Source organism: Teleopsis dalmanni, chromosome 2, assembly GCF_002237135.1.
Source record: "Teleopsis dalmanni isolate 2A chromosome 2, ASM223713v2, whole genome shotgun sequence".
NCBI classification, from domain to species: Eukaryota; Metazoa; Arthropoda; class Insecta; order Diptera; family Diopsidae; genus Teleopsis; species Teleopsis dalmanni.
In genome coordinates, this window is record NC_051847.1 from 235,616,447 (window position 1) to 235,628,801 (window position 12,355).

General features: G+C 32.1%; 4 protein-coding genes across 4 annotated transcripts; 1 reads left to right on the top strand and 3 right to left on the bottom strand.

Moving 5' to 3' along the window:
* Window positions 1–94: 94 nt before the first annotated feature.
* On the bottom strand, window positions 95–1,602 carry LOC119684683. Its single transcript, XM_038098782.1, has 2 exons — window positions 1,004–1,602; window positions 95–942 (listed from the first exon to the last, which is right to left on the bottom strand). The coding sequence occupies exons 1-2, from the start codon at window positions 1,058–1,060 to the stop codon at window positions 208–210; spliced, it is 792 nt and encodes a 263-aa protein (XP_037954710.1). The 5' UTR covers window positions 1,061–1,602; the 3' UTR covers window positions 95–207.
* Window positions 1,603–2,963: 1,361 nt separating this feature from the next.
* LOC119684675 (T-complex protein 1 subunit epsilon-like) lies at window positions 2,964–5,514 on the top strand. The gene is made up of 4 exons (XM_038098772.1): window positions 2,964–3,197; window positions 3,647–4,628; window positions 4,701–4,855; window positions 4,914–5,514. The coding sequence occupies exons 1-4, from the start codon at window positions 3,090–3,092 to the stop codon at window positions 5,292–5,294; spliced, it is 1,626 nt and encodes a 541-aa protein (XP_037954700.1). The 5' UTR covers window positions 2,964–3,089; the 3' UTR covers window positions 5,295–5,514.
* A 2,002-nt stretch (window positions 5,515–7,516) lies between these two features.
* On the bottom strand, window positions 7,517–8,838 carry LOC119684681 (endonuclease G, mitochondrial-like; the record flags this gene model as incomplete). The annotated part of the gene is given in 2 exon segments (XM_038098780.1): window positions 7,517–8,545; window positions 8,601–8,838. Coding segments are annotated over 2 exon segments (930 nt in total). The 3' UTR covers window positions 7,517–7,732.
* A 1,105-nt stretch (window positions 8,839–9,943) lies between these two features.
* On the bottom strand, window positions 9,944–12,341 carry LOC119684680. The gene is made up of 7 exons (XM_038098778.1): window positions 12,257–12,341; window positions 11,869–12,195; window positions 11,461–11,778; window positions 11,238–11,388; window positions 10,970–11,175; window positions 10,419–10,602; window positions 9,944–10,356 (listed from the first exon to the last, which is right to left on the bottom strand). Exons 2-7 carry the CDS (start codon window positions 12,026–12,028, stop codon window positions 10,065–10,067), a joined length of 1,311 nt encoding a protein of 436 aa, XP_037954706.1. The 5' UTR covers window positions 12,029–12,195; window positions 12,257–12,341; the 3' UTR covers window positions 9,944–10,064.
* Window positions 12,342–12,355: the final 14 nt, after the last annotated feature.

A 12,355-nucleotide genomic window follows, 5' to 3' on the forward strand; every position in this document is an offset into this window, starting at 1 on the left:
TAGAACTTTAGAGTCTCATCATTGAAATAGATTTGTTAATTACACATACATATTGTTTTAACTTAAAACACTGAAATTAATTATATTTACGCACTTAAAAAAAGTAGAGAACAAATATTTACGAAAAAAATTCAAAATCATCACAATAGACCCAAAAAATGAGTAAAATAAGCGCCATTTGAGTACGGAGCAACATATTTAATAAAATTATGCTTCATTGAAGCTCATAGCTGTATCGAAAATGTCTGAAATAGCTTCCATACGCTCCTGATGCTCAAATTTTGCCAATCGCCTGGACCGCACACCTCTTCGTATGGCATATGATTTGCGCGCAAAACGGCGTCGATACAATGTATCCTCTTCTTCAGTATCATATTCAGGTGCTGAAACAGAATCTTCTTCATCCAATACACCATAAAACTCAGGTTTCTCGAGGCTTCGATGCACTTTAAAAGATCTGAAAGCACATTTCGGTTTCCGTATTGCGCGCGAATTGGCACTTATGCGATCAATACTTTGCCCACCACCTCCACCATTTGCACCGCCGCCACTGCTACCAGTTATAGTCACCACACTCAGCAGGTCAGCTAGTTCAGCATCAGTACGCTGTTGCTCTTTGAGCTTCTTTTTGTACTTAGGCGCATAATCTAATATATATAGCATATTATTGAGTCGATCTTCATTAGTTGCAGTAGGAGAGGGTGTTGTTGTGCCAGCAGCAGTCAAAGATGTGGGAGTGGACGGTGGCGCTGGTGGTGCACCCTGAATACCGTTAAAAGTATATCGACGCTGTGAACGACGCCTTCGCGTTACAAATCGCCACGGACACAAAGTTGGTTCATCTTGCACTTTATGCAAATCGAGTATGTCTGATGACAGTGCAGGGGGAGTATTGCACAACTCAACTTCATATTCCTCATCCGATTTGGCCATTTCAATTGTCTACACATACACACACACATATATGAGTAATTTTGGTGTATATATCAATATAAATATTTACCTGAAAATAATACTCTGCTTCAAACTTGCTTATTTTATCAGACAAACGATATTCCATAGTACGCGACAAATGCAAGTGTATGATTCGTAGGATTAAAATTTGAGTTACAAGTGTAACTGAAATTTTCTAAAAAATTTTATTCTTTACGGCAAACTCTTTTCTTCTTCTCTTTGTTTTGCTTTCGTTTGCTTGTTTTTTGTTTTGCTGCTTTTGTTGTTTTACATGTGTTTTTATTTTGTTCGTGTTGTTGTTGTCTGTTGATACAGTTCCCGCAGTCAATATATTTCGAAAATGAGAATATATGCAAATTATTTCCAAACGCAAATTTAAATATCAAATAAATCACTAAAGAATAATATTCATTTTTCCGTTACTTTGTCTTATTATTATTTTAAAATAAATATAATACTTGGTGGCCAATCGTACTATTTCGGGTGCCTACTAGCAGTGCTACCATCGCTTGTAGGAATCATACATTTTGACATGTCCAGCTCGTTGAACTTTTTGTTGTGTATTGTACAAAATTAGAATCAGAGATGTTAACTTATAATAAGTTTGTCAAACATCGCATTGTACAGAGCATATTAAATTATCATACATAAATAATTCAAAAAAATTAAATATATAATTGCAAATAGGAAAAGCATAAAAATTTTCTAAATATTTTGTTGTGTGTTGTACTTCTTCAAAACCAGAAATGTTACTCAGTTTAAGTTTGTCAAACACGTCACACATATAATTGTTTATTAATTAAATATTAAAATGTAAAAGTAATTTATAAAAGACATAACATACATTTTTTATTCACAATATTTAATAATTCTTTGGACAAATCTAAAATAATATTTCATATTATTGTATTATGCTCTTTTATGCCTTAAGTCTATAGCAGTTAGTTGCATTTGCAATACAATCGGAATTTTGCAGGAACTTCAACTATTGTTGCAGTTTTACAAGACAAGATAACAATATAAATCGTAAGATATATGTTCTTCGAAAATGAAAGATCAACCAGAAGAATTGCAATTGTTGTTGTTTTCAATGCAAATTTTAAATTTGAGAATGAGAGAAAAAACAATATGGCCGTTCAAACTCCGGCATGAGAGCCTTCTTATTTGTGCCTCGGCACTACGGCAAAACAGTGTTGTTTAGTAATAAATTTCAAAACTTACGCCTTTCAGGAGCAAATTACTACAGCTCTAATACATTTTGAAGAAAAAATGGCAGTAAGCAACACAGCATTTTTTTATAAATCGCTATCACTTTCCGATTTTAAAAAAACGCGTAAGTACTGTTAACAATTATTATAAGATAATATAAAAATAAATTAACATTATTACAGCCTCTATGAGTTTTTTCTTGCTAGTTTCCTTTTAAATTTAGGCACAACCAATTAGTAGTAAAAATACAAAATTGGCAATACTGATGTGACACTCCGCATAACATGCATTTTCGGCATAGCCCAAAAGAGCGTAATTTGCCGTGCCCGGGACACTCTGCATAACATGGCCCTTATTAAATATGTAATCATGTGTATGATTTGTTATTGTTTTATGTTAACAGCAATACTCTAAAATAGTAAATATTAATAATTAAAGAAAAGTATTTATTTAATGCTTTAAGAATATCAACCTTTGCAAAAATAAATTATGACTAAATTTATACATATATTTCATTATCAATTAATATGGAGTACCCTTAGCATAGTCAAAACATTCGTAGCAATAATATAATTTTAATAACTTATTTAAAAAATAATGTTATAAATAATAATAAATAATAATAAATAAATAATAAATTATATATTATTATTATACATACAACTATTATAAATTTTTATAATATTACATATGTAGATAATATAAGCAGTATATATGCAAAAACATTTGCTTGTCAACAAAAATACATCATTCATTTGCTGCCGAAATACTAATATTTTTAACATCTGGCAATGCCATTCGCTGCCGGTGGAATTTTGTAGTAAAACATTATTTGTCTGTGGCGTAAGTTTGTTCGTGATCTAAGCAAAGGTGGATATTAATCTGTGTGAATCCTGTAATCTATTGAAAATCGCGAGTTTTGAAAAATGAACGCCTTCCCAGGTACTTTTGCTTTTGATGAATATGGTCGGCCTTTTATTATATTGCGGGACCAGGAGCAACAAAAACGGATTACAGGCACAGAAGCTATTAAGGTAGGATATCCCAGCAAAATGGCCATTTAATACAACCTTTGGGTGGATGTAAATTTTTCCTGCAAAAGAAACACTTTTGCTTAAATAAATTATTTCAGAAGCGTTTATCAGGTGTTTTAATACAAGTTCTTTAGAAGTTTCCAGATGTTTTGTTTTGTTCGCATATACTAAGAAATTTATGCAAACAACTTAACATTTTAATTTATAACAATTTTTAAATGCAAAAACCGTATTTAATTGTGTTCATAATATTAAATTTGTTAATTTTATAAGTTAAAATAAACTTAAAATAACCAGTCGGCTTTTCATGACGTCATAATAATTTGAGGTTAAAAATGCCTCGATGAGTGACTAATAAACAGTGCCGTCATGAGTTTTTGTTTTTGAGAAAATGATACTTTATTTTAAATAACATATTAAATGTGAAATTGTTTGTATTTTTATTTTAGAGCCACATCTTAGCTGCCCGCCAAATTGCTTCCACCATAAAAACTTCTTTGGGTCCCAAAGGTTTAGATAAAATTATGGTAACTGCTGATGGTGATATTACTGTCACCAATGATGGCGCTACAATAATGAAAATGATGGAAGTTGATCATGAGATTGGCAAACTTATGGTACAATTGTCTCAGTCGCAAGATGATGAGATCGGTGATGGTACTACTGGTGTTGTGGTCTTGGCTGGTGCACTGCTGGAACAGGCAGAGAGTCTGTTAGATCGCGGCATCCACCCAATACGTATTGCTGATGGTTTTGAATTAGCTGCACAGTGTGCTGTCAAGCAATTAGAATCAATAGCAGAACCTTTTCCCGTTGATCCTAAAAATAAGGAACCACTTATACAGATTGCTATGACTACATTAGGGAGCAAAATTGTTAATAAATGTCATCGTCAGATGGCTGAAATGGCAGTAGATGCTGTGCTAAATGTTGCTGATATCGAAAAGAAGGATGTGAATTTCGAATTGATCAAAATTGAAACGAAAGTCGGTGGACGTATGGAAGATTCAATGTTGGTCAAAGGTGTTGTAGTTGATAAGACAATGAGTCACGCTCAAATGCCAAAGGAACTGAAAAATGTGAAACTCGCTATACTTACCTGCCCATTTGAACCACCAAAACCCAAAACAAAACATAAGTTGGATGTTAAGTCTGCCGAAGAGTATCGTGCATTGCGTGAATATGAGCAGGAAAAATTCACGGAAATGGTTAAGCAAGTCAAGGATGCTGGTGCTACTTTAGCCATTTGTCAATGGGGTTTCGATGATGAAGCTAATCATTTATTGTTACAACACGACTTACCCGCTGTACGCTGGGTAGGTGGACCTGAAATCGAACTTATTGCTATTGCTACTGGTGGAAGAATCGTGCCGCGTTTTGAAGAGCTTACTGCAGAGAAACTAGGCACAGCTGGTTTAGTTAGAGAATTAGGTGAGATTATTAATATTTTAATTATTATGAAATCTAAGCAATAACAAAATATTTAATATTATATATATTCAGCTTTCGGTACTTCTAAGGATAAAATGTTGGTTATTGAAGAGTGCAAAAATTCAAAAGCTGTTACCATATTTTTACGTGGAGGTAATGCTATGATTATTGCTGAAGCCAAACGTTCAATACATGATGCCATTTGCGTAGTACGGTCTTTGGTTAAGGTAAGAATAATATTGCTATGGGAAAAAACTGATTATTAAAATAATACTATTTTAATAGGATTCCCGTATTGTTTATGGTGGCGGTGCAGCTGAAATTAGTTGCTCTCTTGCTGTTGCTAAACAAGCTGATCAATTATCTACTTTGGAACAGTATGCTTTCCGCGCATTCTCTGTAGCTTTGGAAAATATACCATTAGCTTTGGCTGAAAATAGTGGTTTACATCCAATTGAAACATTATCAGAGCTGAAATCTCGTCAAAATGCCGAAAATCGCCCAAGTATTGGCGTTGACTGTATGTTAACTGGAAATTCAGATATGAAACATCATAATGTTGTTGAATCCTTGCATTCCAAGAAACAACAAATACTATTAGCAACGCAACTCGTCAAAATGATACTTAAAATTGATGATGTTCGCTCCAAAAATAATGGACAATAAATAGATCAAATCATTTTCACACCCACACATAACAGAATATCACAAGCATTAGAAAAATGCTTTCAAATTGCTTCACTTTTATTTTTATTTTATTTTCTCAACATAACATTTTCTAATACTGTTTAAAAGTAAGATATTTAATGTTTAGTTCCGAAACTATTTCATTGCGAGTATTATTCGCAAAATCATTATTAATCGCTTAATAAAAACTATTAATTTATATATGTATTTTTAATTAAATTTGCTTAAAAGTCTTGTTATGAACAAATGATATTGAATTAGTTAAAAATCCTGTGGTCCTAAAACTTGTATTTGTTATATAAATTTAATGTCATGGAATATACGAGTAACCATTCAGAACTTTGGATAAATATCGGAGATAAAAATCGATTTAATTAGAATTATTAGTGTTTGATAAATTGCTGTTAATAATATAGAGTAGATTTAGCCAAACGATTTTTAATGAAAGAATTCTATGAGCATCGAAACCTTATCAGTTATAATGAGAGAAGCTTGGAGACCGATTGTTTTTAATATGGAAAAGTTGACTTTACTTTTAAAATAAAAGTATAATATAATAAAAAAAGGTGTGTAGAATCAAAAAATAAACTAACTATATAGCTTTTCAGGAAATATTGCGCCAATATTTATTGTGGAAATCTGACTATGACTTGGTAGAAATATTACGCCAATATTAATAAAGATTTATTGGGAAAAATTTGATTACAATTACACGAAAGTATACTACCACTGTTAATATTATGTTCGGCATATATTCTAAAGATTCTAAAGGGGTGGAGTTGCAGTTTGGGCACACATTAGGAATGAACGCGTTTATACGTGACAAGTAACTGTTTAGCACATGGCTATATCCTGATCTCAATTGAGCAAGGACAGTTCTTGCTGCACGGGGAATACTACGTTCATCCTGGGAAATGTTATGCGGAGGCCTATTGAGGACCTTATTGGGAGTCAACCTAGGTCTCAAAGAAGATACTGCATCGGTGTGGAGTGATATTAATCCACGTTTGTACTCGATTTCACTGATGTTAGCTCCATTGCAATATTGGTCGATATGATTATTAAAGGTGGTAAGGGATCGACGGATGCAACGTGGAGGGAGAGCTCTACTAGCGATGACTAAAACCACCTGGTTTTAATCTAATTAAACTGGATTCAAGAACGGACAGGTCTACGTCGCACCTCTTAGGAATGAGTTGAGAAGATCTTAGCCAACAAATTGAGAAGGACGTCCAACTGAAATTGCATACCACTGATCAGGGGGTGAGACGTAAGAAGCTCAGTAATAGAATTTCCCAATTTATATAAGTTAGAATACCTAAAAATTGAGAGTTCTTCCTAATTTCATCATATTAAATATCCTTGACAGGTTAAATGCTTTATGTTTGTTAAAAACTTAACTTCAAATTATAACCGCAAAGGCTAAATTAAGTATTTTTTTAAGTGCTTTGAGTATATAATTTTTGTGGTAACAGTGTCTTATCATTATTCCTATCATTGTTTTTACAAAATAATATTTTTACTTTACATTTTTCCAGTATGGTTTTCAAAGCTAGTTTTCGTTTGTTAAGATTTGTTATTATTTCTAGAACTTTATAAAATATATGTTTAGAATATTAATAAATATACTTGTTACAATCAAATTAAATTAATAGTAATAGACTCAGGGTCTACGTCACGGGGCTAGTTGTCTTTACATCTGTACAAGTGTCGGTCACTTCTTACAACTGTGATATAATAACAACAACAATGATAGTTGTGTTAACAATAAATTTTTTTTTTAGTTTTTAATATTATATCTGAAAAATTCATAATGCAACTATAACAAAAATAACATTATAAAATATTATAATATATAATATTAATGTTCCTAATACTAAGTGTTAGGAGGTTATCATCTATATATGCACATGTCTTTCACTTCATAAGAAACTTATATTTATATTGCATTTTATAACTTTAAGTAAAAACTATTATCTTTTATAAAACTTTTTTAGTCTACTATTATTATAATATTCTATATTTATAACAATTTAGAATCTGTAAAATCTCTACCGAAGTCGAGCGAGAATATATTAAAAAAACCATTTAAATTAATTTTAAAATTAAGCATTTTAAAATTAAATAAGTATTTATTATTTCGTTTATTATTTATTTACTAATTATTTATAATTCTCTTTTTTATTATTGTGCTATTTTCTAAACCTTGTTTGAACGTTGTTCACTGTAACAAATAAAACAGAAAACTCAATGGCAATAACAAATAAAATAAATTAACAATATAATTATATTATTAAATTTAAATTTTAACGTTTATAACAAAACATTGTCTTATCTCTATATTGCACAGATAATTATTAAATAATAACTTTAATAATTTTTCCATCCTTCAATAAGCTATAATTTAACATTGTATTTCACGTTTTTTTGCCATTAATTTTTGTAAGTTGCTTGCGATTAATTTTATCAAAAAATAGTAGTCCAGCAGCGCGTTCAATAGTCTCTGGTGGCACTTGAAAAACTTGTAGTGGGGTGTCATCGCTTATCACTTTGTTTGGCATAACATATGCTTCCATTTCAAGTTTCTGGTCTGCCGATTCACCAACAATAACTTTATAAAAATGTGTCGGAACGGCAACATTATTATTTCCTATTACTTGATATTTAATATACACATTGCCATCATCTTCTTTTCGTGGTAAATATAGTGGACCCGTGCATACATAAACATTTGAATACGTTTTAGTTAATTTCCGCACATAAGACTCTAGGCGATTCCATGAATCTCTATTAAAACCCTGTCCAACTTGTGGTGCCATATTCGAAAGATAAAATGTATCTTCACAATGTTTTTGATGACGACGATGATTGCCAGCAGCTGCCATATGACCACGGTCAAAGCCAGAACGTCGGTAGTCTGTATTTTCCGCACGAAAGAATGGGTGTATGCTTTCATCAGCTCTGAAGTCACATTTAGAACGATCAACTGCATCATTTTTAGCAACAGATTCTGCTGTTAAATGTTCGAACACCCAATGTGGTACACGATTTTTTCGGTCATATGAGAGCACGAAGTCTGAATATGAACGTACATGATCCAGACTTGGAAAGCCAAATTTCATAATTTGCGATATGCGTGTCGGTGTTGCTGTGAGGTTGACTTCATCGGCGGGTACTGGTACGGCAGCAGAAACAGTAGCAAAAATTGGTAGACCAGGTTTTGGTGTAAGCTATGGATTTAGTTATGTAAACTTTGCATAAAAATCATATGAGCAGCAAACTAACCTTTTGTACATTGTTTCCATTGTTACTTTGTTGTCGTTCTGTATAGCGACCTAAGAGAAAGGCACCGGATACTGTGGTACTGATTGCTATAAACTTTGTTAGTAGTCTATTATTCATATTAAGAAAGAAAAGAAACAAAATATTTACTAAAATATTTTGGCAAAGGCTAATCACACGTTAAGCAATATCAGCTGTTTTTATTCAAACAGATGTTCAACTGGCATGACTTTTACAATACCTTTCAAACTGTGTATGCTGCTTAAAATGTTAAGCAGTTACTGTAAAGTTTGAAACTCGTTGCAGGTACTTTACATTTGAATGAAATAATTTATTATTTATTTTCATTTTACAGACATTTTCTAAGTTGTAATATTTTTTGTTTACTTTACTTTATTAAAACAAAGCTATTTATACTTGTTTCCCCACACTTGTTTCCAATTTTGATATATGTTATTTAGATGCTAAATTTTCGGTAAATGTTGAAATTCCTTATTTTCCATTCCCAAGAGGTGGCTTTAGTGGATTCAAGTGTCACACTATGGTTTTCGATGTTTTAGACTTAACGGAAAAAAATCCCTCAGTTTTAATTGAGGTGATCAAAACAGTTCTAAAAAATTTTGTTTCGTCTAGAGGTTGAAAGTGATATTATAAAAAAATTAACTGGAATATCCTGTCCAAGTTTTAAATATTTTTAGATATTGTATTATGTAGTTTAAGTGTAGAAGTATTTTAACAAATGAGGCTACATATATCGTTATTTCATTAGTGATAGATCCCGGGTTTTACTATGCTTTAAGGCAATTAGAAAAACAGATTTTACAAGAATTCGCCATCAAATCAGAGTACCTAAAAAACTAGAATCATACCTAGTTTTCTGGCATTAGTGATTTTGCCTTATCGATTTAGCAAGGAATATATCTTAATATATGAATCATATTAATATTTATATTAGTATCATATATGATTTATATATTTATATAGTATATATTAATATTACAAAAATATTAATTTTATTTATATTAATATATAATATCATAATATATACTATAAAAATATTACCATCTGTTAACATACATTTAAAAAAAAACAATATTAATGATAATATTTAAAATTTTATTATATTAAATTTAAATATTAATATACACGTAATTTTTTTAGTTATGTTATATTCTCTTACATTAAATCTAACATTTCATCGGTTTAAAATATATATATATTTAAATTAAATTATCATGTATAAATATTTGAAAACTTAGAACTAAAGAAATGCAATACAAAAATATTTTTCGCGTAGAACACATAGAACCTTGATTTTAAATCTCTTCTGATAATCACAATTGATATAATATTTTTATTTTGTTAAGAGCCAAAGTTGATATGTTTGGAATGTTAAAAGTTTCTTTTATAACTAACCAACGGATACTAAATTAATTACAAGTTAAGTTAATTTAAGTTGACGTATATCTAACAGGACTCCTTATTACAATCGACAAAATTGCTAAATTCAGTCGAATTGGGTGGTCCTTCACTATATAAATACGTTACTGGCCATAAACGGGCGGCTGCAAAATCGCTTAAACTTTGTAGTCCACCTGGACGTGGAGGATGTTGATATTCGTTATTATTACCGGAATTAGGTTTTTTCTTATTTTTACTAGGTGGCAGTGTTATTGCGGAATGTGTTAATGTATTATTGCTTGGATAATAACGATCACTACATTTGCGCCATTGATCTGGTTCGTCACCAACAGGACACCTATTCAATAACAACATTGTATATTTTGAAAGATTACTTTGTTATTTTTGTAATGTATTTACCATGGATAATCGAACCCCTGTGAGTAGCCACAGGGGTGATCTGCCTTGCAGCAGTAATCCCAAGATCCGACTTCACCTCCATCTATTTCGCAAGAGTAGAAGCCAGTTACCAGATTCTTTTCACATGGGCTGCTGCGTCTGCATGGTTTTCCAGTTACGGTGTAATGTCGCCAAGCTACATCGCCTTTTATGTGAATAAGAAGAATATAAGGACTATTATAGATATCACCTAAAGTATACTTGTATCCAGTTACCAAAACTACATCAGGCGGTTAGGTTTAGGTACGGTTAGCATAATTATGTATACTTAAAGTTATATTAATGCTAGTTTAAGGTAATTTTAGAAATATTTACATGTTTTATAAAAAGTTTATTAATCATGGACCCTTAAAGTTAATCTTAGATTTTTAGTTTTTGTTTGTTAGAACATGTTAGACCTTGGTACACCACATTAGGAAGTTGCTAGACTGTGTTGCGGGTAATTGAAATCTTGTTTGATTTGGTTATTTACACAAGTATGGAAGTGCAACAGGTTAGAATTTTCAGTTTACCGGGTTCGCGGAATATGTCCATACGGCGATCGTTATTCACTCGATTGCCGCCGATTGTATTCACTTTATCGCGACAAGTCCAATCAAAAGGATTCCAAGCAAAAAGCCAATAATCTCGATCATTTGTGTGCGTGTAATGAAGATCGAGCTTCAGTTCTGTTTGATCTAAATCGGACATTTCGCAATTATAGGAACTAGAGCGAGAGCTAAAAATATTAAAAAAATCGTATTAATTATGCAGTTATGAGTAAAGCTAAACTTTTCGTACCCGAAACTGAATGAGTAGCACTTAAATGATGTCGTTTCTCTAAAACGTACACATTCCTTTTTGCATTCTATCTCTGAAGGCACAGATATAACTTTTTTTATAGCTGCTGGCAGTAGCTTTGCTGGTGATCCATAACCTAAATAACAAACTGCTAAAAAGAAAATCAAACCAAAACAGTTATTGTAAGGAATTTTGTTACTGCTTTTCATATAGATTAACTAACATTTCTTATGTTTATCATCGACAATTGGTTGAATTTCACATCCGTGACCATAGCTAGCTCTCTCAAATACATCAAAAGTTGCATCCAATATTAGATGTCTTTCCTTGTCCATATCGCGTACTGGCCAATCGCTTAGTTGACAATTGTCAATGACACTTGCATGCCTTTGTTGACCATACCGGAAGGCGAAGGCACGACAGGTGAATTTTGTGGATTTTATGCATTCCATTTCGCATTCACCAACTGAACGAACTGTCAGAGAGTCTCGCACAATGGATTTGAAAAAACGTGTAGCATCGATGGCGCGGAAGAAACATTCTGGAAAAAATTTATAAATAATTTATTTGCCTCCTTTATCGATAAAATGCTTATATATATTTTAGAAAAATAGCAAGACAAAATACTCACGTGCATTTCTTGGATCTGATAATGCCGTGCTGGGGCCATCACTACGTGAAGGTTTTCTGCAAACGTCCAAGTCATCTGCCATAGAATATATATCATAATCACGATCTGGTTCAATGTCAACGTAATAATCGAGTAAATTCACGGGACGATCACAGAGCATACAGTTATCACGTCCAGCTTGTGTGTATCTGTAACTGTAGGTGTGACATATAAATCCATCTTGACCCGAACATAAACGTTCACATTCTGTTAGTGTGGGTACATTGTATGCGTGCTTGACAACTGTTTTGTGTAAACGAAAGCCTTCGCTCGTTTTCGCAGAACATTCTAAAATTTGTAAATGAAGTGTATTTATATATTTTTTCGCGATATTATATGGTTTACTTACCATCAGGTCCCGGGCGCCTAGTCCATTGATGTCTATAATCATGTCTATCTCTAAAGCTATCGCTATCTCCACCATAGCCAGAACCGGGATAGTGTAGCA